The sequence below is a fragment of the Ochotona curzoniae genome, unplaced genomic scaffold (assembly GCF_017591425.1).
Source record: "Ochotona curzoniae isolate NIBS_2020 unplaced genomic scaffold, NIBS_Ocur_1.0 contig_523, whole genome shotgun sequence".
Classification (NCBI taxonomy): domain Eukaryota; kingdom Metazoa; phylum Chordata; class Mammalia; order Lagomorpha; family Ochotonidae; genus Ochotona; species Ochotona curzoniae.
In genome coordinates, this window is record NW_024466459.1 from 9,012,787 (window position 1) to 9,036,868 (window position 24,082).

Sequence of the window (24,082 nt, forward strand, 5' to 3'; positions counted from 1 at the left end):
AAGGGGCGGGCCGGGGCGGGCCGGGGCGGGCCGCGGCGGCCGGGGGCGGGGATTCGCGTCGTCCCGGGGCTGCTCTTAGAGCCGGACCCGCGCGGGCGCCACAGACACCCGTCGTCGTCGTCGTCGTCTCCGCTGCCACAGCCTGCTCAGCCGTCACCATGAACCCGGACCTGCGCAGGGAGCGGGCCTCCGCCACCTTCAACCCGGAGCTGATCACGCACATCCTGGACGGCAGCCCCGAGAACACCCGGCGGCGTCGGGAGATCGGTGAGGGCTGCGGGGCCGGCCTGCCTCCTTCCGCGGCGTGGACCCCCGAGAGGAAGGAGTCGGGGGACGCTCTGGGGCGCAGGCCCGGGGCCCCCCAGTCCAGGGACAGCAGTTCCCCTAGGCCGGCCCGGGGCTGGGGCGGGGGTCTGTCCTACCCCTGGATGACCCTCGCTCTCTTGCAGAGAACTTGATCCTTAACGACCCCGACTTCCAGCATGAGGACTACAACTTCCTCACGCGCAGCCAGCGCTACGAGGTGGCTGTCAAGAAGAGCGCGGCCATGGTGGGGAAGATGAGGGACTTTGGCATCGCAGACCCCGAGGAGATCATGTGGTTCAAAAAGTAGGTGTGCATGCCAGTCATGCTGGCCTGCTGGGTCAGCCAGCTGGGCATGGGAGGACTCAGACTGGCCAATTCCACTCCACCCTATTTTGCAGCTGAATGTGTGGGACATAGAACTTCCTTTTGTGTCTGTGCTTTTTTAGGTGGGGGGGGGGCGGCATCTCTACAATGCAGGAGTTCTCATGCCCCAAGAATGTTGCCAAAAAGTTCTCTGGGCCCCCAGTCACTCACTTTGGAGCAGTGTTAATATATGTGTTTCTCAGTTGCAAGACTGAAAGCAACAGCCGATCCCATTCCATGATTGTGAGGCTGCTGGATTTAAATTACCAGGACTCTGTGAGAATGGATGAGGGACTCAAACCACGGAATGAATATCAGGCGTTTCCAGGGCCCAGGGTTGTGGAACCGGAACTGTTTATAGATGGCTGTCTTGTGCAAAATCAGAACTCTGCCCTGTGTTCTAAATGAGAACTGTATTGTTACATGATCTTAGGATAGGATTCTTTGAGATTGTAGCATCTCTTGTCATATATGCCAGGGACTTCCTCTTTTGGGTTTCCATGGTATAGAGGAACCCCAGTGTTTGGCCCAGTAGGGATTTGGTTTTCTGAGTGCTGTGTTTCTAAGACCCAATATGTCACAGATTTGGTGTTTCTTGTACTACTTACTGCTGCCTGCTGCAAGTGCATTTTTTGTTTTTTTAAGATTTATTCACCTCTATTACAAAGTCAGATATACATAGAGGAGGAGAGACAGGAAGATCTTCCGTCCGATGATTCACTCCCCAAGTGAGCACAACGGCCGATGCTATGCTGATCCGAAGCCAGGAGCCAGGAACTTCTTCCAGGTCTCCCACGGAGGTGCAGGGTCCCAAAGCTTTGGGCTGTCCTCGACTGCTTCCCCAGGCCACAAGCAGGGAGCTGGATGGGAAGTGGAGCTGCCTGGACTAGAACCGGAGCCCATATGGGATCCCGGTGTGTTCAAGATGAGGACTTTAGCCACTAGGCCATGGTGCCGGGCCTGAGAGTGCATTTTTCAACATAACATGAACAAAACGGGTATTTTTTGGTCCACAGGACTTTATTTTAGTTCAGTCATTTTGCTTCTGTATTTATTTTTGGTGTCCCAGTGTGCTCACCAGCTCCCAAAGGCTCTTCCTTGTTTTTAAGTTTGTAATTCGTAGCTTTGGGGGATGGAAGTGCAGTAACTCCCAGAACATCATTACCAAATGACATGAGTCGGGCTTAAAAGTTCTCCACGTCAGTGAGGTTTTATCCCTCATTAAAGCAACACGCAGAGCAGAGCGTCCTCCTGTGGGTGTTTTTTCCTTGCTGGGTGGTGCCCTGTCAGCAAGGGCTGGGAGAGTTGATTTCCTAACAGGCTGCAGTTCATGTGTAACCAGGCTTGATTGAATCACGGTGAAATGGAACAGAGTCCTTTGTGTGGGTTAAAGGTCTGGGGACAGCAGCCAGTTTGTTGTAACATTTCATGTACAAAGTACATGTATCAGAGTACAAACTTGAGGCCCCCTTGACAGCCTGCCAGGGTCTCTTAGCTGTGACAAGGAGATTCGTTCGAGTTAGAGGATTGGGGAGTCTGTCCAGACAAGCACCAAACCTGGCCTTCAGAGTCCCCTTGGCATTGCACTCCCAGTGATTATAACCCAGCTGTGTTTGTGTGGGATTCAGAAGCAATGAATAATGGAACCAGTGAACTATGGCATAGCATTAATTGCAAGTTATGTTGGATTTCTTGTTAAAATGGGCAAAATGCTAGAATTGAAATATAGCAGTTTTTCTGAGACTTTTTTTTGACATTTAGTTATGTCTATTTTTAAAAAGGAGTTATTTATTTTAATTGGAAAGTCAGATATACAGAGAGGAGAGATAGGAAGATCTTTCATCTGATGATTCACTCCCCAAGCGGCTGCAACGGCTGGAGCTGACCTGATCTGAAGCCAGGAGCCAGGAACTTCCTCCAAGTTTCCCACGCGGGTGCAGGGTCCCTAGGCTTTGGGCCGTCCTCCACTGCTTTCCCAGGCCACAAGCAGGGAGCTGGATGGGAAGCAGGGTTACTTGGATTAGAACTGGTGCCCATATGGGATCCTGGCACATGCAAGGCGAGGACCTTAGTGACTAGGCTACTGCACCGGGCCCTGTTTGTCTTTTACATCAGTTTATTTTACTACAAAATGAAACTTATGAGGGGTTATTATTGTTATTATTATTCCCAAGGCAGAGTTACAGAAAGGGAGAGGCAGAGGGAGGGAGAGCTTCCTTCTGCTGGTTCACTCCCCACATGGCTGCAGTGGTTGGGGTTGTACCCTGCTGGGGCCAGAAGCCAGGTGCTTGCTCCAGGTGTCCACATGGGTACAGAGATGAATGCACTTGGGCATCCTCTGCTGCTTTCCTAGGCCATTTGCTGGGAGCTGGATGGGCAGCGGAGCAACTGGTACTTGAACTGGTGCCCATGTGGATTACCAGCACTTCAGACAGCAGATTAACAAGGTATATCACACTACTCACCCCCATGAGATTATTTTGAAGTTAGCTGAATATTGGTGACATTCTTGGAGATTTGTTGAGCGTTAGAACTCCAGTACTTGAGAAAATGGCCCTTAGTAGCTAGGGAGGATACATTTTCCTAATAGCTCTTCCTGTAATTTTTAACATACATGTTGCAATGAAAAGAAAATTCTAAAACCTGAGAGTAATTTAAACGTCTACTGACAATCATTCATGGGTTTTATTTCCCTTGTTTCTAGAGCTGGCTTCTGGGACTGTACCTATAGAAAGGATTTAATTGAATTTCAGAACAATCACCTGAGTTTGAATTAATTTTCAAGAAGCCTCAAAAAAAAAAAAAAAAACCAAAGCTTAATTTTTTTTAAAAGAACATATTTGGTAGTCTATTTTGTGTCCCATGTTTCCCACTGTTTCCTAGAATTGTTTTCCAAGCCCCAGGACACTGGACCACATTGCTTTGCTTTCTCAGTTCCCCTAGGGGAGCATGAGTGTCTTACATAGTCACCATGTTTAGTAACTGAATTACAGTATAGATATATATTTTTTCCTCAGAAACGCTTAGGAAAGGAAGTGGGTAGATGCTGGCTGGTTGCAGTAAGAAGTGCTTGTTGTGGAAGGATGTGCTGTTGCTCTCTGAGTTAGTGACCAGGGCTGTCATGGCTCATCCGGCTCCTGCTGCCTGCTCAGCAGCGTGTGTTACATAAAGCCAGAACTTGCTCTCTGGAGGCGCACTTATCTCCTGGCAGACTAAGTCACCTCTTCTGTCCACGTCCTTGCTCTTGCTCCCTCTAGCTCAACACTTGACTGTGAAAATCACAGTGGGGATTGACGTGTTAGCCAGTCAGTCTCTTAGTGCTTTGAAATCTGTCCCCAACCTCTCTGAGAAGTCATTTTTGTCCTCAGCTTGGGGCTGACGACAGTGGCAAAGGAAGTGTTTTTATGTGATGCCGAAGACCAGCTTCTTTTAGCTTGCACCTGTCTTAGCACACAGAAGGCGTTCTCTCTGGTCCATTCTGTAATGACTAAATTAATTCATTTTGGTTAATGGGTTAATCTCTAAGCATATACACAGAGAGAGTTTGCAAATGGATTGTTTTGTATAAGATAAGATAAGTGGATTGTGTTTTGTATAAGATAGGAAATCATTTGTGTACGCTTGTTTTGGAAATAGGAAAATGAGGGTATATTATATTTACTGTTGGTTTTTTTTAGATTTGTTTATTTATTTGAAAGGTAGAGTGATAGATCTTCCTTCCATCTGCTGGTTCACTGCCAGCTCACTGCCCAGATGGCCACCACTGCCGTGAGAATGGCAGCGTGCCCCTTCCTTCCCTTAGTTCATATCCCACTTATTATACAAACCAGGTGAAACTTGTGGTGACACTGCTTTCAAGTCATCCCTTTATTGAGCACCAGTTACATGGTGTACATTTTGTGCTTTAAGCTCTTCAGGTATGCTCTGTGAAGATACAAAATAGACTCTTAAGAGCTCTCAACACAAGATAGCCTAGGGTATCCAGAGTATTGTGACTGCCTGGTAGAGGCTATGACAAAGTGGTTAAGGACTCAATTTCTTTGTAAGTGAGTTAGGTTCCTAGACTGGACAGGGCTGACGCACACAGCGCAGACGCATTCTCTGCCACCTCGTGTGACCCGGGTAGCCCTTGGGGGTCCGCAAGCCTCCCTGGGATACACGTGTTCCCCTCCATGTGTCCTCCTTACGTTATCTAGGGAAAGACAGTTCTTTTTTTTTTTTTTTTTTTAAAGATTTATTTTTATTATTGTTTTATTGGAAAGGCGGATATACAGAGAGGAGAGACAGAGAGGAAGATCTTCCGTCCGATGATTCACTCCCCAAGTGAGCGCAACGGGTCGATACTATGCCGATCCGAAGCCAGGAGCCTCTTCTGGGTCTCCCACGCGGGTGCAGGTTCCCAAAGCTTTGGGCCGTCCTCTGCTGCTTTCCCAGGCCACAGGCAGGGAGCTGGATGGGAAGCGGGGCTGCCGGGATTAGAACCGGCGCCCATATGGGATGCTGGGGTGTGCAAGGCGAGGACCTTTAACCACTTGCGCCACCGCGCCGGGCCCGGGAAAGACAGTTCTAATTCTTCCTTAAGAGCTTTTGGTTACAGCTCTACCAGCACATATTCTGTTGAGTTCCTTTGATTGTCAAGGAAAACCTAAAAATAAAGCAAAACTTAAGAAGCCACACACTTAAAAAGTAACCCAGTCAAACCACCAAATAATACCAGCAAAACCAAAAATAAAGGGTTTCAGGTGAACACTTGGCTGCTATTTGTTTCCTGGATTAAGTATAGAATTTAAACAGGAATCCGTCTTTAGAATGGATAGAGGGAGAAAAAATACCACCAGGTCCTGCTGTTGGCTTTCCAGGTTATAAAATGGCAAAATTGATTTAAATTTACTTTTATAAGGAAGAAGTTTTTATGTCCCCTGTGCTTTATCCCAAGGGCCAGGCGGCTGGGCAGGCGTGGGCAGTGTGTCTCCCCTGTCATGCTACGGGCTGAGTGGGCGGCGGGCTGTCTCCCCATCCCTGTCCTGCAGGCCACATCTTCCCTGTCCCCATCCTGCGGGCCACGTCTTCCCCGTCCTGGGGCCATGTCTCCCCATCCTGGGGCCTCATCTTCCCTGTCCTGGGCCACATCTTCCCCATCCTGGGGCCATGTCTCCCAGTCCCGGGGGGTCCTGGGGCCGTGTCTCCCGGTCCTGCTCGCCAAGTCTTCCCGTCCTGGGGCCACGTCTCCCCATCCCCATCGTGCGGGCCACATCTCCCTGTCCTGCGGGGCCATGTCTCCCTGTCCTGTGGGCCGTGTCTCTGTCTGGAGTGCGGCTTAGACCCTTGTGTTTTCTCTCCTGTAGACTGCACTTGGTCAATTTTGTGGAACCTGTGGGCCTCAATTACTCCATGTTTGGTCCTACCTTGCTGAATCAGGGCACCACTGCTCAGCAGGAGAAATGGCTGCACCCGTCCAAAGGACTCCAGATAATTGGCACCTACGCCCAGACGGAGTTGGGCCACGGTCAGTCCACGTGTGAGGGTCCGTGGGGAACCCACCCCAGGGCTTCAGTTAACAGATGCTCCTGGCATTGGAGTTTTTTTTTAATTGCTATTGTGTAATTTTGGATTTTATTTTTAAATTATTGAATCACAGTTCAGCTTCTGGTCTTCTTCTGGTTCACTGTTTACTTCCCAGTGCCTTGGTTCAGGGCCCTGGTCTTTAACCATCCCTCAGGTTTCTCTCTTAAAGCCTTTGTAACCCCTCTTCACAAGTGCTGAGTACTTTGGGAAAGTGTGTCACAGCACCCATTCTGTTGGTTGGTATAGCTCTGTTGGAAATTCTTGAGAGGGTTAGTGTCTGTGTATTTGAAAGATACTCTTCTTAATGGAATGAAAAATATGGGCTTTAGTTGTTTTTCTCTACATTTGGAAAGTTATTTATTTGGAAGGAAGAGAAACAAACAGATTTTTGTCTGCTGGTTCACTCCCCAGATGCGACGACAGCCAGGGCTGGGCCAGCTTCCCCTGCGGCCTCCCAGGCTGTACATTAGCAGGGAGCTGGACTTGGGACAAGAGCCAGCACCCAAACCCACTGCAGTATGGGCTGCAGGTGTCTCTGTGGTGGCTTCACCACAGCACCTAATTCAGAATCTCAGATTGGAGCGTCTTAATTCATGGCAAATTACCACAACGGAAGAAAGAAAGGCCTGAGGAAGGGATGCAGGTGTTATGAGATTTTTGTGTTTGCTTTGCAAATTGGAGAGCATTTTCTGTCATAGCAGCTGAGAGATCTGCAGGTTTTGGTTATAATCTAACATTCTGGAATATCTTACTGAACACCTAACTTCAGGATGACCAGGACTGCCATGACAAGGCTGAAGAAAGGTTTTCTAAGGGAAGAAAGAGAACATTCTTTCTGTGATCTTCTGAAGATTGTGTGTGTGTGTGTACATGCATATAATCTGATTTGTATTCTAGAACTTGTAATGTTTTGTTGTCATCACTGTAGAAGTTGTTTGACCTACCGGTCATGCTACTCATCGTCGATGTGGACTGTGTTATATTCTGAGGCTAATGAGTTTGGCCTGAAGTTTCCACCTCTACTTGTGGAATACACTCAACATACACACATAGCCTGAAGTTTGACTGCTGTGAGGAGAAAGCAAAGACATGGACTTTACTGGTTTGAGTGAACAGAAACTGGACGACTGTGGGCAAGTTGGCATTTTTTAGTTTTCTTTCTCTTTTGCTTCTCGTTTGGGATGTTTTCTTGTACACATTTTAACTCAGTGGCTATAGTCTGGGGAACAGCACTGTATAGTTAGCTCTTGTTTGTTGCTGGATTTTTGTTGTTTGTATTCTTTGTTGACTTCTGTTCTTTTGCATGCAAGCCAATCAGTGTGTTGGTTAATTTGCATCTAGTGACTGAATGGACACACCGTTTGTCAGCTACTGAGATTGGCATTAGAGCAGTGTGTATAAAATGAAATCTTAAGTTCCAACACTCCAGAAAATTGATCAACGATAATTATCTGAAGTGTTCTCATAGAATTAGCTGTAGCTTTGGCTTTGGGATTTTTTTCCTCTTACGTTGCCATGAGTAGAGACTCAGTATAGTTCCGGCACATTCTAGGTTCCTTGAAGTTCTGCCACCTGTTCATTCTTCTAGAATGTCTTCTCTGAAAGACACAGAGAAATCCCAGCACACCTGCTCTGTGAATCTCTGGCCTTAACCAAGGGCAGAGATGTGGGCCCAGGAGGGCTCCCCTTCCAGGGATTGCCGTGAGAACAAACCTATAGAGATTGGTCATACTGTCCCCGATCACGGGTGCTGATGCAGTCTGACAGCAAGGAGCAGCCGTCTCCCCTCTGCCAACACAGGATGGGGAAAAAATCTTTCCTATCCCCTTTCTCCATACCTCCAACCCTCCCCACCCTAATCAGAGATCCACATGGGCATACATCCCTGTTAACTATGTAAACTATCAATAATAAAATAAAAGCTTTAAAAAAGAAAGAAAAAAATTGGGCAGATAACTAAAGAAAAAGGAAAAAGAAAATTGGTCCACAACAACCGTGCTGACCACACAGGTCGTTAGGACACAAAAGTAGGATTTTTCTTCTCAGATGTTTGACCGTTGCAAGATCCAGGCGCTTCCTAGGGTTACTCCTTGTTCCCCATTATTTAGAAATGTATTGCTCATGCAGTGTAGTTTTTGTCCTTGAAGATGTAGCATCTTTGCATATTGCTATCATTTATACTTAAATATGAAGTAAAGCACCTTTCTTTAAAATCTGATAGACGGCGCCATTGATCCTTTGAAGCCCAAATCTTTCCCCTGTGCCGGGGACTCCTCTCTCCCCAGTGGTTCTCCTTCCTCCTGGGCTTCCTGAAAACTTGTGCCCTGAGGATTACTTGGGCTGTTCTGGTTTTCACACTGCTGTTGAGGGTCAAACTTCTCTAAGGAAACTGTCCTTGAGTGTTGTGCTTTTGGGTATCTCGGAAGGTAACTACTACAGTGCAGGGTAGGATTGAGCGTCTTCAGAGCTAGTGCTGCGTAAACAGACATTCCCTGTAGCACTTACAGGGTCAGTTTATACGATGCTTAGTGGGTTAGCTCCATCAGCACAGTCACTTTATTCTTGCCCGTTTAATGTATGTCTGTGAGTTGAGGTTTTAACTTTGCATTGCTCGTGAGTCTAGATGTTACTACATGCTTTGATTTGCTCTTTCAGGTTCCGTGGATAAAACCTTTTGCCTTTCACAGATGAGCTAGAATCTGACGATGATCATGTGGTGTGCATGTGACGGGTTTTCCATTACTTTCTGCCTTATTAAACCCTTTGCCTCCTAATCAACACGTCTTTCTCCGAGTAGCTACCAAGTCTCCCTCCTACATTTTGGAAAAGCTTTTTTCTTTATAAATACGTATATATCGCTTTGGTTTATGTGTGGAGGGAGGATGAACTTGTCTGATTCTCTAGGTTTCTATTGTTTTCTGACTGGTGATTCTTTCCTGGTATGTTCTTTCTGGTTTATGACAATTTAAATTTCCTTCTGTTTGTTTCCCTTCTAACATAAATATTAGCTTGTTTTTGCTTTGTGTAGTTTTAAATCTAGTAGAATAAACTTGTTGTTACTTTTTAAGCTGCGTGCATATTTGATATTCTTGCCTACTTATTGTTGTAGATGAATTCTTGATTTTGGTTTGTTAAATTGTAAAAAATAGAAACTTGACCGAGCCTTCATAGTAAAGCATCCTCAGGCAGTGTTGCTCCTTTTCGGTCTCAGCCAGGAATCATGTCTTCTTGCATTCATTCCTTTGGGGAATCGTAGTTTTCCTTAAGTTTTTAATATCCCAAGTAGAATTACTTGAATTTCATTTTGTTTCAAAGATGTATTTATTTATTTGAAAGGTAGAATGGCACAAAGATCTTCCATCTGCTCATTCATTCCCCAAACAGCCACAATAACCACAGGGCTAAATCAGACTGCAGCTAAGAGCTGGGACCTCCATCTGGGCCTCGTGGGCCTGCCGTCTGAGTGATAGGGCCACGGTACTTTGCCAGGTGCCATGGCAGGAAGCTGGGTTGAGTGAGACTTAAACTGGTGCTCCAGTATTGGTGTTGGGTGTGGTGTCTCAAGCCATGACTTAACCCTCTGTACACCGGCCCCTCTTAACAATGTGTAACTCTTTCCTCCCTTTGGTGAATCACTGGAGTGTCTATTTGAATGATCCTAACAACACCACAGTTGATTTCCCCACCCCCTCAAAACCTGCAGTTTTTCACACTGCATTCATCATTTCTAGTATTTCCTAGGATTATGATCATGCTGTTCATAAAGATGTTATTTTTCCTCTCCTTTTGTTGCACATTAGTAATTCTGGTATTGGTTGCCAACCTTGTATATTTGGAAGAAAAAAGACTGGGGAGCCTTTTGTTTTATTTTAATCACCAGTGCATTACCAAGTAAAATGTTGATGTTTTGTACCTTAACAGTAAGTTATTTTAAAATAATTTGTCATATTTTCATGCATAACCAACTTTTTACAACAAATGCTTGATTTAAATCAGAAAGCTATTACTTTTCCAGTAATGTTTAAATTTAATCCACTTATGAATAATCCTTACTTAATTATTAAAGATTTATTGGGCCCAGAGTGGTAGCCTAGCGGCTAAGGTCCTTGCCTTGCACGTGCCAGAATCCCATATGGGCACCGGTTCTAATCCCAGCGTGGCCTAGCGGCTAAAGTCCTCGCCTTGAACGCCCCAGGATCCCATATGAGTGCCGGTTCTGGTCCCGGCAGCTCCATTTCCCATCCAGCTCTCTGCTTGTGGCCTGGGACGGCCCAAAGCTTTGGGACCCTGTGCCCGCAAGGGAGACCCAGAAGAGGATCCAGGCTCCTGGGTTTGGATTGTCTCAGCTCCAGCTGTTGCAGTCGCTTGGGGCGTGAATCATCGGACGGAAGATCTTCCTCTCTGTCCTCCTCTATGTATATCTGTCTTTCCAATAAAAAATAAAATCTTTAAAAAAATTGTTTATTTTTATTGGGAAGGCAGATTTACAGAGAGAAGGAGAAACAAAAAGATTTTCTATTTGCTGGTTCACTCCCCAAGTGGCCACAACAGCCAGAGCTGAGCCAATCTGAAGCCAGAAGCCTGGAACTTCCTCCAGGTCTCCCAAATGGGCTCAGAGTCCCAAAGCTTTGGGCCCTTCTTCACTGCTTTCCCAGGCCACAAGCAGGAAGCTGGATGGGAAATGGAGCTACCGGATGCCAGCACTTACAGACAGGGGACCAGCAGTTGAGCCATCTTGCCAGCCCCATAGTCCTTATTTATTCACACGATACATTTATCTTCTGAAAACATTCTCAGTCTTAAGATAGCTTCTGATTTCTGTTAGTTTTATCCTTTTTTTTTTTTTTTAATATTTATTTGTTTCTTTGAAAGGCGGTTACAGAGAGAAGAGAAACAGATCCCCTATACTGGTCCATCCTACAGATGACTGCAATAACCGAGGCTGGGCCAGACCAAAGCTAGGAGCCAGGAGCTTCTTCCAGGTCCTACATATAAATGAGTGTAGATTTATAGGAAGTTGAAAAATAGAACCTAGTGTTTCTGTGAAATCTCCACCAGGTTTCCGCAGTGATGGCCCCTAGTGGGACTTCCCTCGTGATTGTCCGGGGTTTTTCATCATGTCTTTGCGGTATCCTCCCCCCAGTCCTCTGGCCATGCTGAACTGGAACCCTAACTTCTCCAACTAGAAAACAGGATCAGAGATGATGAGATTCTTGCCCTTGTTTTGCCATTTCCTCTTTGACTTGAACAAGGCACTTACCCCATCTCAGCCTTATGAATTTCTCCTCCGTAAGCTGAGGGATTTAGTCAGGAATTCTTTGATTTCTGCTGAGTGTTAGCTGAGAACGCTGATGTCTGATTAGAAGGAGTTTGTCCATCTTTGGCAGAGTAATGTGCTTGGCTGTTCTCCTTATTGGAAACAAAATGTTAGAGAAATTTAAAAATTGGAGGGTTGGGTAGGCTCGTTTCTAAAATAAATAGAATCAGCACACAGTGTAGAGCAGGCAGTCTGGAACTGGAAGTTAAGCAGTGCCGATAGCATGGAAAATACAAACACACATAGAACTGCTTCTTGTCCATAGAAATAAATTCACAAGGAAGTCTAACATGTTTGCAAATTTTAAGTAGAAAAGAATGACTCCAGAAGGTGAATTTAAACTTAGTCAAACCAAGAGGTTTATTGTCATTAGTGATAATGCCCATATAATCAAGTGAAGAGCTTGTTATGCATGAATCTGTAACTTGTATTATTATAGTCTTCACTAGAAATTGCATGTGTTTAATTTCTGAAATTTTGGGATGAAGAGCACTGTCAATTTTGTATTAAACTGTTTCCTGTCGAGCGTGGCTGGAAATTTGATGTAATAAATCTGGATACAGTAATCACAGATCTGTGCTGGATTTCTTGTGGACAAAACGAAATATCCCAGCCTAGAAACACTGTTGAAATTGCACCTCAGAACGAAGCTTACTCTCCTATGTCCCTCTGAGAGAACTACTGAGTTTTATCCTCTCTCCAGAGCAAATCTTGTACCAATAAAATTCTCCATTCTACATACCCTTTCCAAAGTTGTTTGGTTTTTGTGCAGAATAAGCTTTGGAATCAGTAGCGCATCCTTGCCAGCCCCCTTGCCACCTGGAGAAAAGTGGAAATTTCCAAGGGCTAAAAGTAATACAGAAAGAACAGTGCTCCCATCCGTGATGAAATGCACACGCTAATCATACTCACACACAGTTTTTTTTCTCCTCCCCTCACTCTGTCCCAACTGTAACTCTCTCCCACCTGGTGCCCTTCTTCCTGCCGCCCGTCCTGGGTGTTTCTGCGAAGCTTTGTGCACCGAGGGCGGCCTGAGCCTCTGGACCTTCACTTGGGCATGTTCCTGCCCACCTTGCTTCACCAGGCCACCGCAGAGCAGCAGGAGCGCTTCTTCATGCCCGCCTGGAACTTGGAGATCATTGGCACTTATGCCCAGACAGAGATGGGTCATGGTACAGTGTATTCAGTCTACTTCTGGGTTGGGCGGGCCCCATGAGCATGGCATGTTTGCAGTGTCCGTTGTGAGCCAGCAGCAGCATGGCGGTGTTTCTGTGGAGTCCCAGCCTAGGCCGTGTCGCCCACTGAGGGATGATGTTTTACTGGCACCCTCAGGCCTTGCTGACTTCAGCTCTGTAGGATTCAGGCCTCCAGAACCTGAACTTGTCTGTCTGTCCTTTGTCACTGGTTCCCTTCACCACAAAGACCTCAGTGTACTTTGACAAATTCCAGAAGAAATACAAGTTGGTAGTGTATGTTTTGACTTAAGACTTGCTGTAGGAAAAATGAGTTGTTTAATATAAACAAAATGTAATGTTTTGTTCCTTGAAGTTGTAGTTTGATTCAGTAAATCAGGAATTTCTGAAAGTGGCTTGGCTGGAGGTCAGAAAAAACAAGACTAGTCGTGCTTCCAGGCTGTTCTGCCCTGTACCTACCACCTCCTTTTCTTGCACTGCCACCTGCCTTGCTGCACAGACCTCTAGAACGTCGGAGGTGGTAGCCATCGCTGTCATCCTCTTTGCGTTGGTGTCTGTCTGCGGTCTGTTTGCTTCTGCCTTTCTGGTTTCTTCTCAGGCTTCAGAGAATCAGTGTCTGCCAGTTGCTCCTTATCCCTGCACAGCAGCCTCGGAAGCAGAGCTGAGTGGCAGTGGCCTTACGCTCAGCCTTCCCAGGAGGAGGGCTGCAACACTGTTTGTTATCTTTTTCCTTTTTTCCTGTAGAAGTGTCTGTTTTAGTAAAAGGAATCTGAAGTGTCTGGTTTCTTGACTCCCACTCTGTAAGCAGACCATGTCTCTTACTCCACATGGAAGTTTCTCTGTTTCAAAGTTTAAGTGTTTAAGGAGTTCTGGTTTTATCAGAGTAGTCTGGTAGGAGGTTCGCAGCATTTGTTTCAGTATAGTGTTATTAGAGTGCCACCTGGAACATTTTTCTAAAACTTTGGAAATAATTTTTGGCATATTTGTGTTAGGATTTCAAACAAATTTTTATCCATCTCCAGGAAGCATATGAATCTGGATAGTCTTCCTCCCCTCACTAGTAAATCGGCCGGTACTAAGCAAAGACCTGGCCCCAGAGATCTGTAGGGGAACCCATGTCTTCCTATTGGGCTTGTCAGAATGTTTACAGGTCATTGTTTCTGGAGAGGTGGTCCCGTAGAGAGTTAGCATCCGTCCTGTGGATCCAAGTGAAACATGTTGGAGAGGTATTCTCTAAAACAAAGTCACTGCTCTAGCTCTTCCCCCCACCCCAACAATGAGAGCACCTTTTTTAAGTTCTTATTTTCTGTCTTAGCCATCTTTCTGAAAGAGTTTTTCAGTTTACAAGAGCATTAGCTGAAGCTTCTTCCTATCACACCTTCGTATTCTTCCCAGTATGTGCAATTCCAGAAAGTGGAAGTCGTATGGCGAACACGGTACACAGGAGTTGAAAGTGGTGTAACTGCAACTTGGAGACGAATTTCAAAGGATAGAAGACTCCCCTGTTGAATTGATATAGTGTGATCTTAAGCTGTGATTCTAAGCTGCCTTTGTATTTCCTTGCAATTGATTCAGATCTGTTAAATGCAGAATCAGCAAATGCAAGATGCTTATGTTTTCAGCCTAGCGGGAAACCATGGGGACACAGGACATGAAGCATCTGGGTTATCAGTCATTTGTAGCTCATCTACAAATGGGTTGCTGTTGTTTTGTTTTTTTGTTTTTTTTTCTTCCTATGAGATATTAATTTAAAGACTGGGTGGGAAATTATACCCTATTCTTATATTTTCCCCATATTTTTATTTGAAGTAAATGTCATTTATTTCCTCAGGAACTCATCTTCGAGGCTTGGAAACCACAGCTACATATGACCCCCAAACCCAGGAGTTCATTATGAATAGTCCGACAGTCACCTCCATTAAGTGGTGGCCTGGTGGGCGTAAGTGACTATTTCAGTGTTTATTGGATGTTTTCAAGATTCACTACAAGAGTTTGTTTAGAATGCAGAGCTCATATGAGAACATCATTTTTCAATATAGAAAAAAATACAAGTATTTTTCACACTTTCTGGTTGTACTTATTTCACAGAGTGCAGAAATGACAGCCACCTTTTTTGTTTAGATGAATAACTTTCAAAAAGAAAAGAAAAATTGCCACCACAGTTGCTATCAGTCATCCTTTATAGAAACTAATTATTTTGATATGATTTATTTGGGAGACAATTAGAGAGAGAGCTTCTTCTACCCACTGCTTCACTCTGTAAATGGCTACAAAAGCTAGGCCTGGGCCAAGGTGAAGCCAGAATCCAGGAACTCTATCTGGGTCTCCCATAAGGGTGGCAGGAACTCAAGTATTTGGACCATCCTTTGCTGCTTTTGCAAGTGTCTTAGCAGGGAGTTGGAATAGAAGTGGAGCAGGTGGCACTCAAGTTAGTGCTACAATGTTGGATGCCAGTGTCACAGGTGGCAGCTTAATCAGTTGTGCCATAATGACAGCCCCATGACATTTTTATAAAATATAAGCATGCAAAGAAGATAAATATTTGTAGATATACTAACCACAAAGCCACTCTGTCCCACAGAACTTTTTGCAGTGATGGAAATGTACTCTGTGGTACCCAGTAGGTATTGAGCAAGTGAAATGCCGCTAGCTGCCTAGGGAAGTGACCTTTAATAGCTACCAGGTTGTGACTTTCTAAGCAGGGATGTTACTTACTGTCTCAGGAAAGGCCTGCCAGACACACTGCATAGGGTAGAGTTGTATTTGACATATACTTTTCTCCTTTTGCAAATGTGAGAATGTTTGCTTACTTCTGTCTGACTTCATAGTTGGAAAGACTTCAAACCATGCAATAGTTCTTGCTCAGCTCTACACCAAGGGGAAGTGCTACGGATTACATGCCTTCATTGTACCAATTCGGGAGATTGGGACACACAAGCCTTTGCCAGGTAAGTGTTGTTCACCTGCTATTGTGAAGATGGAATGAGCACTTTTCTTCTGCAGAAAGAGGGAGGGGCGCAACCTTGGAGGCCCCCAGCACTGACTGCTCACGACTCCCTTCACTGCTGCTAGGCATCACCGTGGGAGACATCGGCCCCAAGTTTGGTTACGAAGAGATGGATAATGGCTACCTGAAGATGGACAACTATCGTATTCCCAGAGAAAACATGCTGATGAAGTATGCTCAGGTATGTCCAGATGAAAGCTGGAGCCTGAGGCGTTCTGTGTGGGGCTGCAGTGACTGCTGAAAACCATGGGTTAGAAGGGTCTGCTCCTCCAGAGGGGTGACACTTTTGTTTCTGAGACTGTTTATACTGTGGTCATGTTGGGAAGCAATTGACCGAGATGGTCAGCACACGCCAGGGTGTGCTTAACCACTGGCTGCAGGTAGGAGTTACCTGGAGGGCCAGTGAAATCCAGGTGGCTGAGTCATGCCTAGAGTTTCTTTTTCTTTCTTTCTTTCTTTTCTTTTCTTTCTTCTGTTTTCTTTTCTCTTTTCTTTCTTTTTTTTTCTTTCTTTCTTTCTTTCTTTCTTTCTTTCTTTCTTTCTTTCTTTCTTTCTTTCTTTCTAAGATTTATTTATTTTTATTGGAAAGGCAGATATACAGAGAGGAGGAGAGACAGAAAGGAAGATCTTCTATCCAATGGTTCACTCCCCAAGTGAGTGCAACGGCTAGAGCTGAGCCAATCTGAAGCCAAGAGCCTGGAGCTTTTTCCAGGTCTCCTGCACAGGTACAGGGTCCCAGAGCTTTGGGCCGTCCTCGACTGCTTCCCCAGGCCACCAGCAGGGAGCTGGATGGAAAGTGGAGCTGCCAGTATTAGAACTGGTGCCCATATAGGATCCCAGTATGTTCAAGGGGAGGACTTAAAACCGCTCTGCAATCGCGCTGGGCCCATGCCTACAGTTTCTGACACACTCTGCTGGGTGGGGACAAGGTTTCTGACACACTCTGCTGGGTGGGGTAGTGTTTCAGATGGTGCTTTTCCAGGGACCACGCCTTGAGACCCAAAGAACCACTGCACTGCCACTTGACCTTAACAGAAGGAAGCCTCAGCTCCGCTCTTTATCTCTTACTGCAGGTGAAGCCTGACGGTACCTACGTAAAACCGCTGAATAACAAGCTGACCTACGGGACCATGGTGTTTGTCAGGTCCTTCCTGGTGGGAGAGGCAGCCCGGTCTCTGTCCAAGGCCTGCACCATTGCTATTCGATACAGCGCTGTGAGGCATCAGTCTGAGATCAAGCCCGGGTAAGGGTCGGGGTGCGATGGGGTGGTCCTGAGGGCTGTCTTGGACTCTTATCAGATGAGCAGAGTTCCCATTTGCTCTGCAGAATGAGTCGACCAATCAGTGTCCAGGGCCTACTCCTGGCTTCTAGGCTTCCCTCGCTAAGCTGAGAGGCCGGCTCTTGGTGCCGCAGGTCAGCTGGTGCGAGGATACTCATCTCCCACATCACAGGGCCTGCTGAGTCTCTGCCTCCCTCTCTATGCCAGCTTCCTGCAGATATGCATCCTAGGGGCAGCAGGGACGGAGAGGTGAAGTGGCTGGGTCCTTGGGAGTCCCAGGTTGAGTCCCAGGTCTCCTGGAGACCGCTGCTCCAGCCCCGCTGTCGCGGATGCTTGGGATGGATGCATTTTTTTCTCTTCCTCTGTGCTTCCCTCCTCCTTCGTACCTCCTTTCTTCCTTCCTCTCCTCCCTCTGCCTTCTCTTTGTCTCTTTTAAATAAAGAAAAAGGTTTAAAAAGATGAAAATAACGTTATTATTGTTAAACTAAGAAAACTATGAAGAGTTTTAGTACTAAATTCTGTAAGTGAACTTTTCAGAACACTGAAGTCAATTTCAAAATTCTAATTACTAATAATGACTTTAAATTGGCCACAATAAAAGCAGCACCAAAACTTGGTAACTGGAGTTGCTGTCATGGTGCATCCTGTGTGAGCACTGCTTCAGCTTGCTGCTGTTCCACTTCTGATCCAGCTCCCACCGACGAGCCTTGGGAAGTGGTGGCCATGTGGGAGACTCAGGAATTCCAGGCTCCTCACCTTGACTTGGCCCAGCCCTGGCCATTTATAGCCACTTGTGGAGTAAAACAGCAGCTGGACTAATTGCTCTGTCTCTCCTCTCTAAAGAGCATTGTCTTGTGGAGGCAAATACCCTAGGGGTTTTTTTGTTTTTATTTTTTGTTTTGTTTTTCTTGTTGTTATTGTTTGTTTATATGATGGCAAAGAGACAGAGACAAACAATTCTATCCACTGGTTCACTCCCCAAGTGCTTGCTGTGGCTGGAACTAGGCTGTCACTGGGGAGCTGGGAATCAGTCCAGGTCTCCCGTGTGAGTGGCAGGGACCCAGCTACTTAAACCCTCAACTGCTGCCTCCCATGGTTGGCATTAGCAGGAAGCTGGAATTGGGAGCCACAACCAGCAGACTGCAATATGAGACACAGCTACCTGGAAGCTTAACTGCTAGACCAAACACCTGCTCTGACGACCTAGGTTTCAGTAAAGACTCTGCAGATTTCAGTTGTGACTTCAGGCAGATTCTTAACTCCTCGCTTTCCCCATTTGCAAGTTTGAGACGCTAAGAGCAGCTCCCTGCCACAGTGTGTGTGGTTAATCCCTTAGTGCAGTAACATGCTTAGACTGGCAGCTCTGTAGAAACATGCACTTACTTGTTTCTGTTTCCATGTAATTCAGTGAACCAGAACCGCAGATTTTGGATTTTCAAACCCAGCAGTATAAACTCTTTCCGCTCCTGGCCACAGCCTATGCCTTCCAGTTTGTAGGCGCCTACATGAAGGAGACCTACCATCGGATTAACGAAGGCATTGGCCAAGGGGACCTGAGTGAACTGCCTGAGGTGTGTCTTTGGTCCTGCTCACTGTGGGTATCCTTCTGTTCCATGTTTGCCTGTTGGAGAATGTCTTGGGAAAAAAAATTTCCTGGAAAAAAAATCATATTCGTAGATTTTTTTTTTTCTGATTGAAAGTGGATCAAATAGGAAGTTATGTTTTATTTTGAAATATTTTTAAGTCTCAGAACTATTGTACCATATTGGTCATTTGACATAGGGGACAAAGATGGAATTTTTTTGTTGTTACTGTTGTTTTGCTTTTTACTGAGCAGGGCCGTGTAGAAGGGAGGTTGTTAATTCTGGCCTGTGTGACAGCTGGTTTGCTGGAAGCTGGTGTGTATGGGAAAGCTGTGTTCTCGCTGGGGTGCAGCCTGTGAGCACCACCCATGTTCTGACCCAAACACCACCCATGCTTGCTCCCCCAGCTCCACGCCCTCACCGCCGGGCTCAAGGCCTTCACCACCTGGACAGCAAATGCTGCGATAGAACAGTGTCGGATGGCTTGTGGGGGACACGGCTATTCTCACAGCAGTGGCCTTCCAAATATTTATGTCACTTTTACTCCCGCCTGCACCTTCGAGGGAGAAAACACCGTCATGATGCTGCAGACAGCGAGGTGAGAGTCCTGACCTGCCTCACGGCCCGATCCCACGTCCTCTGTACCATGTGTGTATGTCTGTTCCTTCTCTCCTGACTCCCTGGTTTCATCTTTGGGTTGGAGTGGAAAGCTCAAAGCATCTGTCCTGCAGCTCCAACTGCTGTGAAGAACAGGGTCGGTAGGGACCGGTGCTGTGTAGGGCAAGGCCGGTAGGGACCTGTGCTGTGGAGGGTGGGCTGGTAGGGACCGGTGCTATAGTGCAGCACATTAAGTTTCAGCTTATGACACCAGATCCTTGCATGTGCACCAGTTCACATGTTCCACGTGCCATCCAGCTGCCTGCTAAGGTGTTTGGGAACACAGTGGAAGATATGCCATATACTCACCAAGGGGTACCACTCACATGGTAATCAGAATGGATTTTCAGGCTGCCAGCTTTGGCTTGGCCTGGGCTTGGATATTATTGCCATTTGGGAAGCTGAACCGTTTAACTATGCCTTCCAGATAAAGTAAGTTAATTAGGAGAGAGAGAGAAGTGTGGTTGCTGTAAGTGTGTGTATTTGTGTTTTCCAGGTTCTTGATGAAAAGTTACGACCAAGTGCACTCGGGGAAGCTGGTTGGAGGAATGGTGTCCTATCTGAATGAGCTGCCCAGCCAGCGCATCCAGCCGCAGCAGGTGGCAGCGTGGCCAGCCATGGTAGACATCAACAATCCTGAGAGCCTCACTGAGGCATACAAACTGCGTGCAGCCAGGTGAGTTCGTCCTTGAGAGCAGTTCTGCGGCTGGGAGCACCGTGGGCCTGGCCTTGGAGATGGATGAGGCCCTGAGCGCTGCTAACTGCTTCCTCAGTCCGCAAGTTCCCTTTTATTTCCTAACAGATTAGTGGAACTTGCTGCAAAAAACCTTCAAGCCGAAGTGGGTCACAGGAAAAGCAAGGAGGTGGCCTGGAACCTGACCTCTGTTGACCTTGTTCGAGCCAGCGAGGTCAGTGGGAGAGACACACACACACACACACACACGCGCGCGCGTGCTCACCCCACCTGAGCTCCGTTGCCCTTGTTCAAGCCTTGCAGAAACCCTCGTCGTGGTGTGGGCTCTGCGAGTTCTCACAGCCTGTTGTTTTGTTCCTTTTATCCAGGCACATTGCCACTATGTGGTAGTTAAGCTCTTCACAGAAAAAGTCCTCAAAATTCAAGATAAATCCATTCAGTCTGTCCTAAGGAATTTGTGCCTCTTGTATTCTCTGTATGGAATCAGTCAGAACACAGGAGATTTTCTGCAGGTCAGTATTTCCTAACTATGAGGAGCCTCCTGAAAGTCTACAGCTGCTGGATGTGGTGGTGCTGTTCGTTAAGCTGCTGCTTGCAAGGCCAGTTCAGGTCCCAGCTGCTCAGCATCCAATCCAGCTGGTGATGGCCCAGATGTCTGGGCCTCTGCTACCCACACGGGAGACTGGGATGAAGTTCCTGGCTCCTGGCTTCAGTGGGATCCAGACCTGGCTGTTGCAGCCATTTGAGATCCCTGTCTGTCATTCTGCCTTTCTTTTTTAAAAATTTATTTATTTTTATTACAAAGTCAGATATACAGAGAGGAGGACAGAGAGGAAGATCTTCCATCCGAAGATTCACTCTCCAAGTGACTACAACAGCTGGTGCTGTGCTAATCTGCAGCCAGGAGCCAGGAACCTTCTCCAGGTCTCAGACAAGGCTTCAGGGTCCCAAGGCTTTGGGCCATCCTTGGCCACAAGCAGGAAGCTGGATGGGAAGTGGGGCTGCCAGGATTAGAACTGGTGTCCATATGGGATCTCGGTGCTTTCAAGACGAGGACTTTAGCCACTAGGCCACCGTGGTGGGCCCCACCATCTTACTATTTGCTTTGCTGTCTTTTAGGGGAAGATCATGACAGAGTCTCAGATCAACCAAGTAAACCAGCGTGTAAAGGAGTTGCTCACCCTGACCCGCCCCAATGCTGTTGCGTTGGTCGATGCATTCGACTTTAAGGATGAGACCCTGGGTTCAGTCCTCGGCCGCTATGATGGCAACGTGTACGAAAATCTGTTTGAGTGGGCAAAAAAATCCCCACTGAACAAAACTGAGGTAAAAATAACAGCAAACAAGACAGTGTCTTCACCTTTCCAAGCTCTGCCTTCAAACACTGAAGGGAAAAGGTCCGGCCAGGGATTCATCAGAAAGCTGCGGAAGCACCACACTCGTTTCTAACAGTCACTTTATGTCAGCCGCAAGTGCACAGGGAGCTGGGTCACTCCCCGCAGCAAACACGGCTGTCATTCCCTTGCATGTTTAATAAGTTCTCAAGCATCAGAAACACGAAACCTTCTCCAGATGCCCTTGCCAGGCTCCAGGGAGCGGTCCCTGCTGGCCATCCGTGCGGCTCTGCGCCCCTGCGTCCTGCGGATGAAGCCAATCCAAGATACCCACTGCCTCATTCATAGTCAATATGATGCTCCAAAAAGAAGGATTTTTTAAAGTGTGACCACAATACTGGTCTCATTGCTAAACAGATCAACAGTATCATAAAATGTCCCAGATTTTTCAGTGACTTCAGTATCTTTTTAGTGCATGTTTGCTTTAGGGTTTATTTCAGCTCCAGAGAATCCCTGCAGGCACACAGATTCACCCGGGACGCTCCTTACTGGTCTTTCTTCTCTCCCTGCCCTCGCAGGTCCATGAGTCTTACTACAAACACTTGAAGCCGCTGCAGTCCAAGCTCTGAAACATCGCCAGGGCCAAGTCTAACGTGCAGAGCCGCTGCGGACATCTGCCTGGACTCCGCGTCCAGCTGAAAAAAAGCGCAAAGCAAGGGATAAATTAACCCCTCTCCTCCTTCTATAAATGAAGAAAAAATGAACAGATTTCAAAGATTAAGTGATTAAAAAAAAAGATGTTTTAAGTGTAACTAACATTGAAAGAGACCTGTAAAGCATTCAGAAAAAGCTTAAGAAATGCAGGATGGCCATCTGTAATGCTGCTGGATCCCACAGGCCAGGCTTTTGGGAATTAGCAGAATTTAACTACTAAGTAGTTAATTGTTTTCACATTTTAATTACTAATCACTGGCTATACAAGTGTTTTGAAGTTAAGGTGTTTTTAAGGCGGGCAGAGCCCTCCTGAGTGTCCAGCTCACTGTCCTCCCACCGCTCCCAGGAGTCTGGCTAGAAGAGCAGAACTGGAGGAAATGGAAGGGGAGAGAGACTAATGGAGAAACTTGCTGGGAAGCAGCTTGTGCCTGGGGCGCTGTCCGCACGGCCGGCCGCCTGCCTTTGCCAACTAGCTGCTCCAGACTACTCATGGTAGCATTTTCCATAAGTGACTGTTGCACGGCAGGTCTTCTGTGGGACCCCTTGCGCTGAAGTTGGGAATTTCCTTCCATTCAAAGGATGGCTAAGTTGCTGTAGTCTTACCAGATCTCCCTTTGTGCCCTGTGTCTGGAAATGAAATTGGTAACAAAGTGACAGTCCATGTCCAGCATTCTGGAAGGGCCCGTGAAGGAGAGCCCCTGGCAAGGCCTCTGTGACACCCTCCCAGTAGGGTGTTCTTAGACAAGCACCTCGGCATTAGCAATTAAAAGGTTGAAAATTACAGAGTATTTGGCATTTTAAAAAAAAAGTCTTTTGACAAACTCCGTGTTCCAATTTTGGGTTCCGAGAGCCTAATCTTTGAGCTCTGGCTGTAGGATCAAAGGAAGTTGTGCAGATGCTGCTGCTTGCTGTTGGCTCTGCTGTCGGTGTAAGAGCTTTTATCTGAATTGCTAAATTGGCTTCTAAGTTGAAATCTGATTTGTACAATGTGAATATGAAATTTTTTCTTAAAATCAGTGTAAAACAGCATAAGCCACTTTTTTTTTTTTTTTTTTAGTCTGGTAACTGTCTGAGATCTGCCTCATAAAACTAGTTGTTCTAGAATCAGCTTTGGGAATATGGTATAATTATATGTAATTGTGTCTTGGGGCCTAATATAAAGTCTTTGTAAGAAACTGCTAACATGAGACTCTTCGGTTACAATGGAAATGCCATGTGATGACAAAAGCCTTAATTGTCCTACCAGGAATATTAATAATTGTATTAAGACTGAGGATTAACAGTGATTTATATATTTGGGTGTATCTTGACAGTAGTTTGGGTTCTGGGAATCACAGTAAACATAAATGGCTTATTACTGACTGTTAAATCTGGATTTATTCCAAGTTACTGTTTGAACCCTTTGCAGATGACTGGGCTGGAGCTGAAGCTGGGGGTTGTGACACCTGCCCAACCCAGGTGTGCAGCCCTGGGAGCCGGCCAGCTGAAAGAGGCTGTCTTCTCTCCACAGGCCCTCCCAACCTCCCCACCTAAATCTGACCTTTAACACTATTTTTGTTGACATTGGATTCCCTTGAACTTCATCAGTATATTCAAAGAAAAGTCCAGTGAAACCTGATCTCCATCTTAAGTGTCCATTATGAGGAAATTCATGTACAGGTTGATTAGTTGAACACTCAACACGAAAGGAAGGAATGAGGCCCTCCTCAGCCAGTGGCTGTCAGCCAGACAGTAGTTGGTTAGTGACTGCTGTCACACTGGTCCTTGGCAGGACTCGGCACACGTCTGTTGATGGCACTTTAAGGGAAGCAAGAGGTCCAGTTTGTTCTGAGAAGGCACACTGCCACTTTTAAGGCTTTTGGTGAACCATTTACATTAACAAAAACCAAGATAAAAACCTAGGCTTTTCCAAAAGGACATGAATTCTCAATAGGAAGTACACTGAACAGTATACAAAGCAGGAAAAGTTACGGTTCAGTTGAGAAGTGTTTGCTGATTATGTGAACAAAGGGTGATTTTTCCAGTGCTTGGAGTTCCCTTGGGAGACTTCTCAAGATACACAGTGAGACG

General features: G+C 46.3%; 1 protein-coding gene across 4 annotated transcripts; it reads left to right on the plus strand.

The window, feature by feature from the left end:
• Positions 1-9: 9 nt before the first annotated feature.
• Positions 10-22,810, plus strand: ACOX1 (acyl-CoA oxidase 1). Of its 4 annotated transcripts, none has more exons than XM_040989641.1 (14): positions 10-267; positions 450-609; positions 6,015-6,175; positions 14,576-14,683; positions 15,573-15,692; positions 15,817-15,932; positions 16,825-16,994; positions 18,439-18,601; positions 19,021-19,211; positions 19,767-19,946; positions 20,073-20,178; positions 20,333-20,476; positions 21,084-21,290; positions 21,877-22,810. In XM_040989641.1, the coding sequence occupies exons 1-14, from the start codon at positions 159-161 to the stop codon at positions 21,925-21,927; spliced, it is 1,986 nt and encodes a 661-aa protein (XP_040845575.1). In that variant the 5' UTR covers positions 10-158; the 3' UTR covers positions 21,928-22,810. The 4 variants fall into 4 exon arrangements, with proteins under 4 accessions (XP_040845575.1, XP_040845573.1, XP_040845577.1 ...); XM_040989639.1 differs by lacking the exon at positions 6,015-6,175 and adding an exon at positions 12,563-12,723; XM_040989642.1 differs by lacking the exons at positions 10-267; positions 450-609 and adding an exon at positions 12,563-12,723 and having other exon boundaries at positions 5,241-6,175.
• The last annotated feature ends 1,272 nt before the right edge of the window (positions 22,811-24,082 follow it).

Coding starts and splice junctions, on each gene's coding strand:
- ACOX1 (XM_040989641.1), top strand. CDS start 159: ATGAACCCGGACCTGCGCAGGGAGCGGGCCTCCGCCACCTTCAACCCG. Junction 6,176..14,575: donor CCAGACGGAGTTGGGCCACG/GTCAGTCCACGT, acceptor TTATTTCCTCAG/GAACTCATCTTCGAGGCTTG. Junction 14,684..15,572: donor TAAGTGGTGGCCTGGTGGGC/GTAAGTGACTAT, acceptor CTGACTTCATAG/TTGGAAAGACTTCAAACCAT.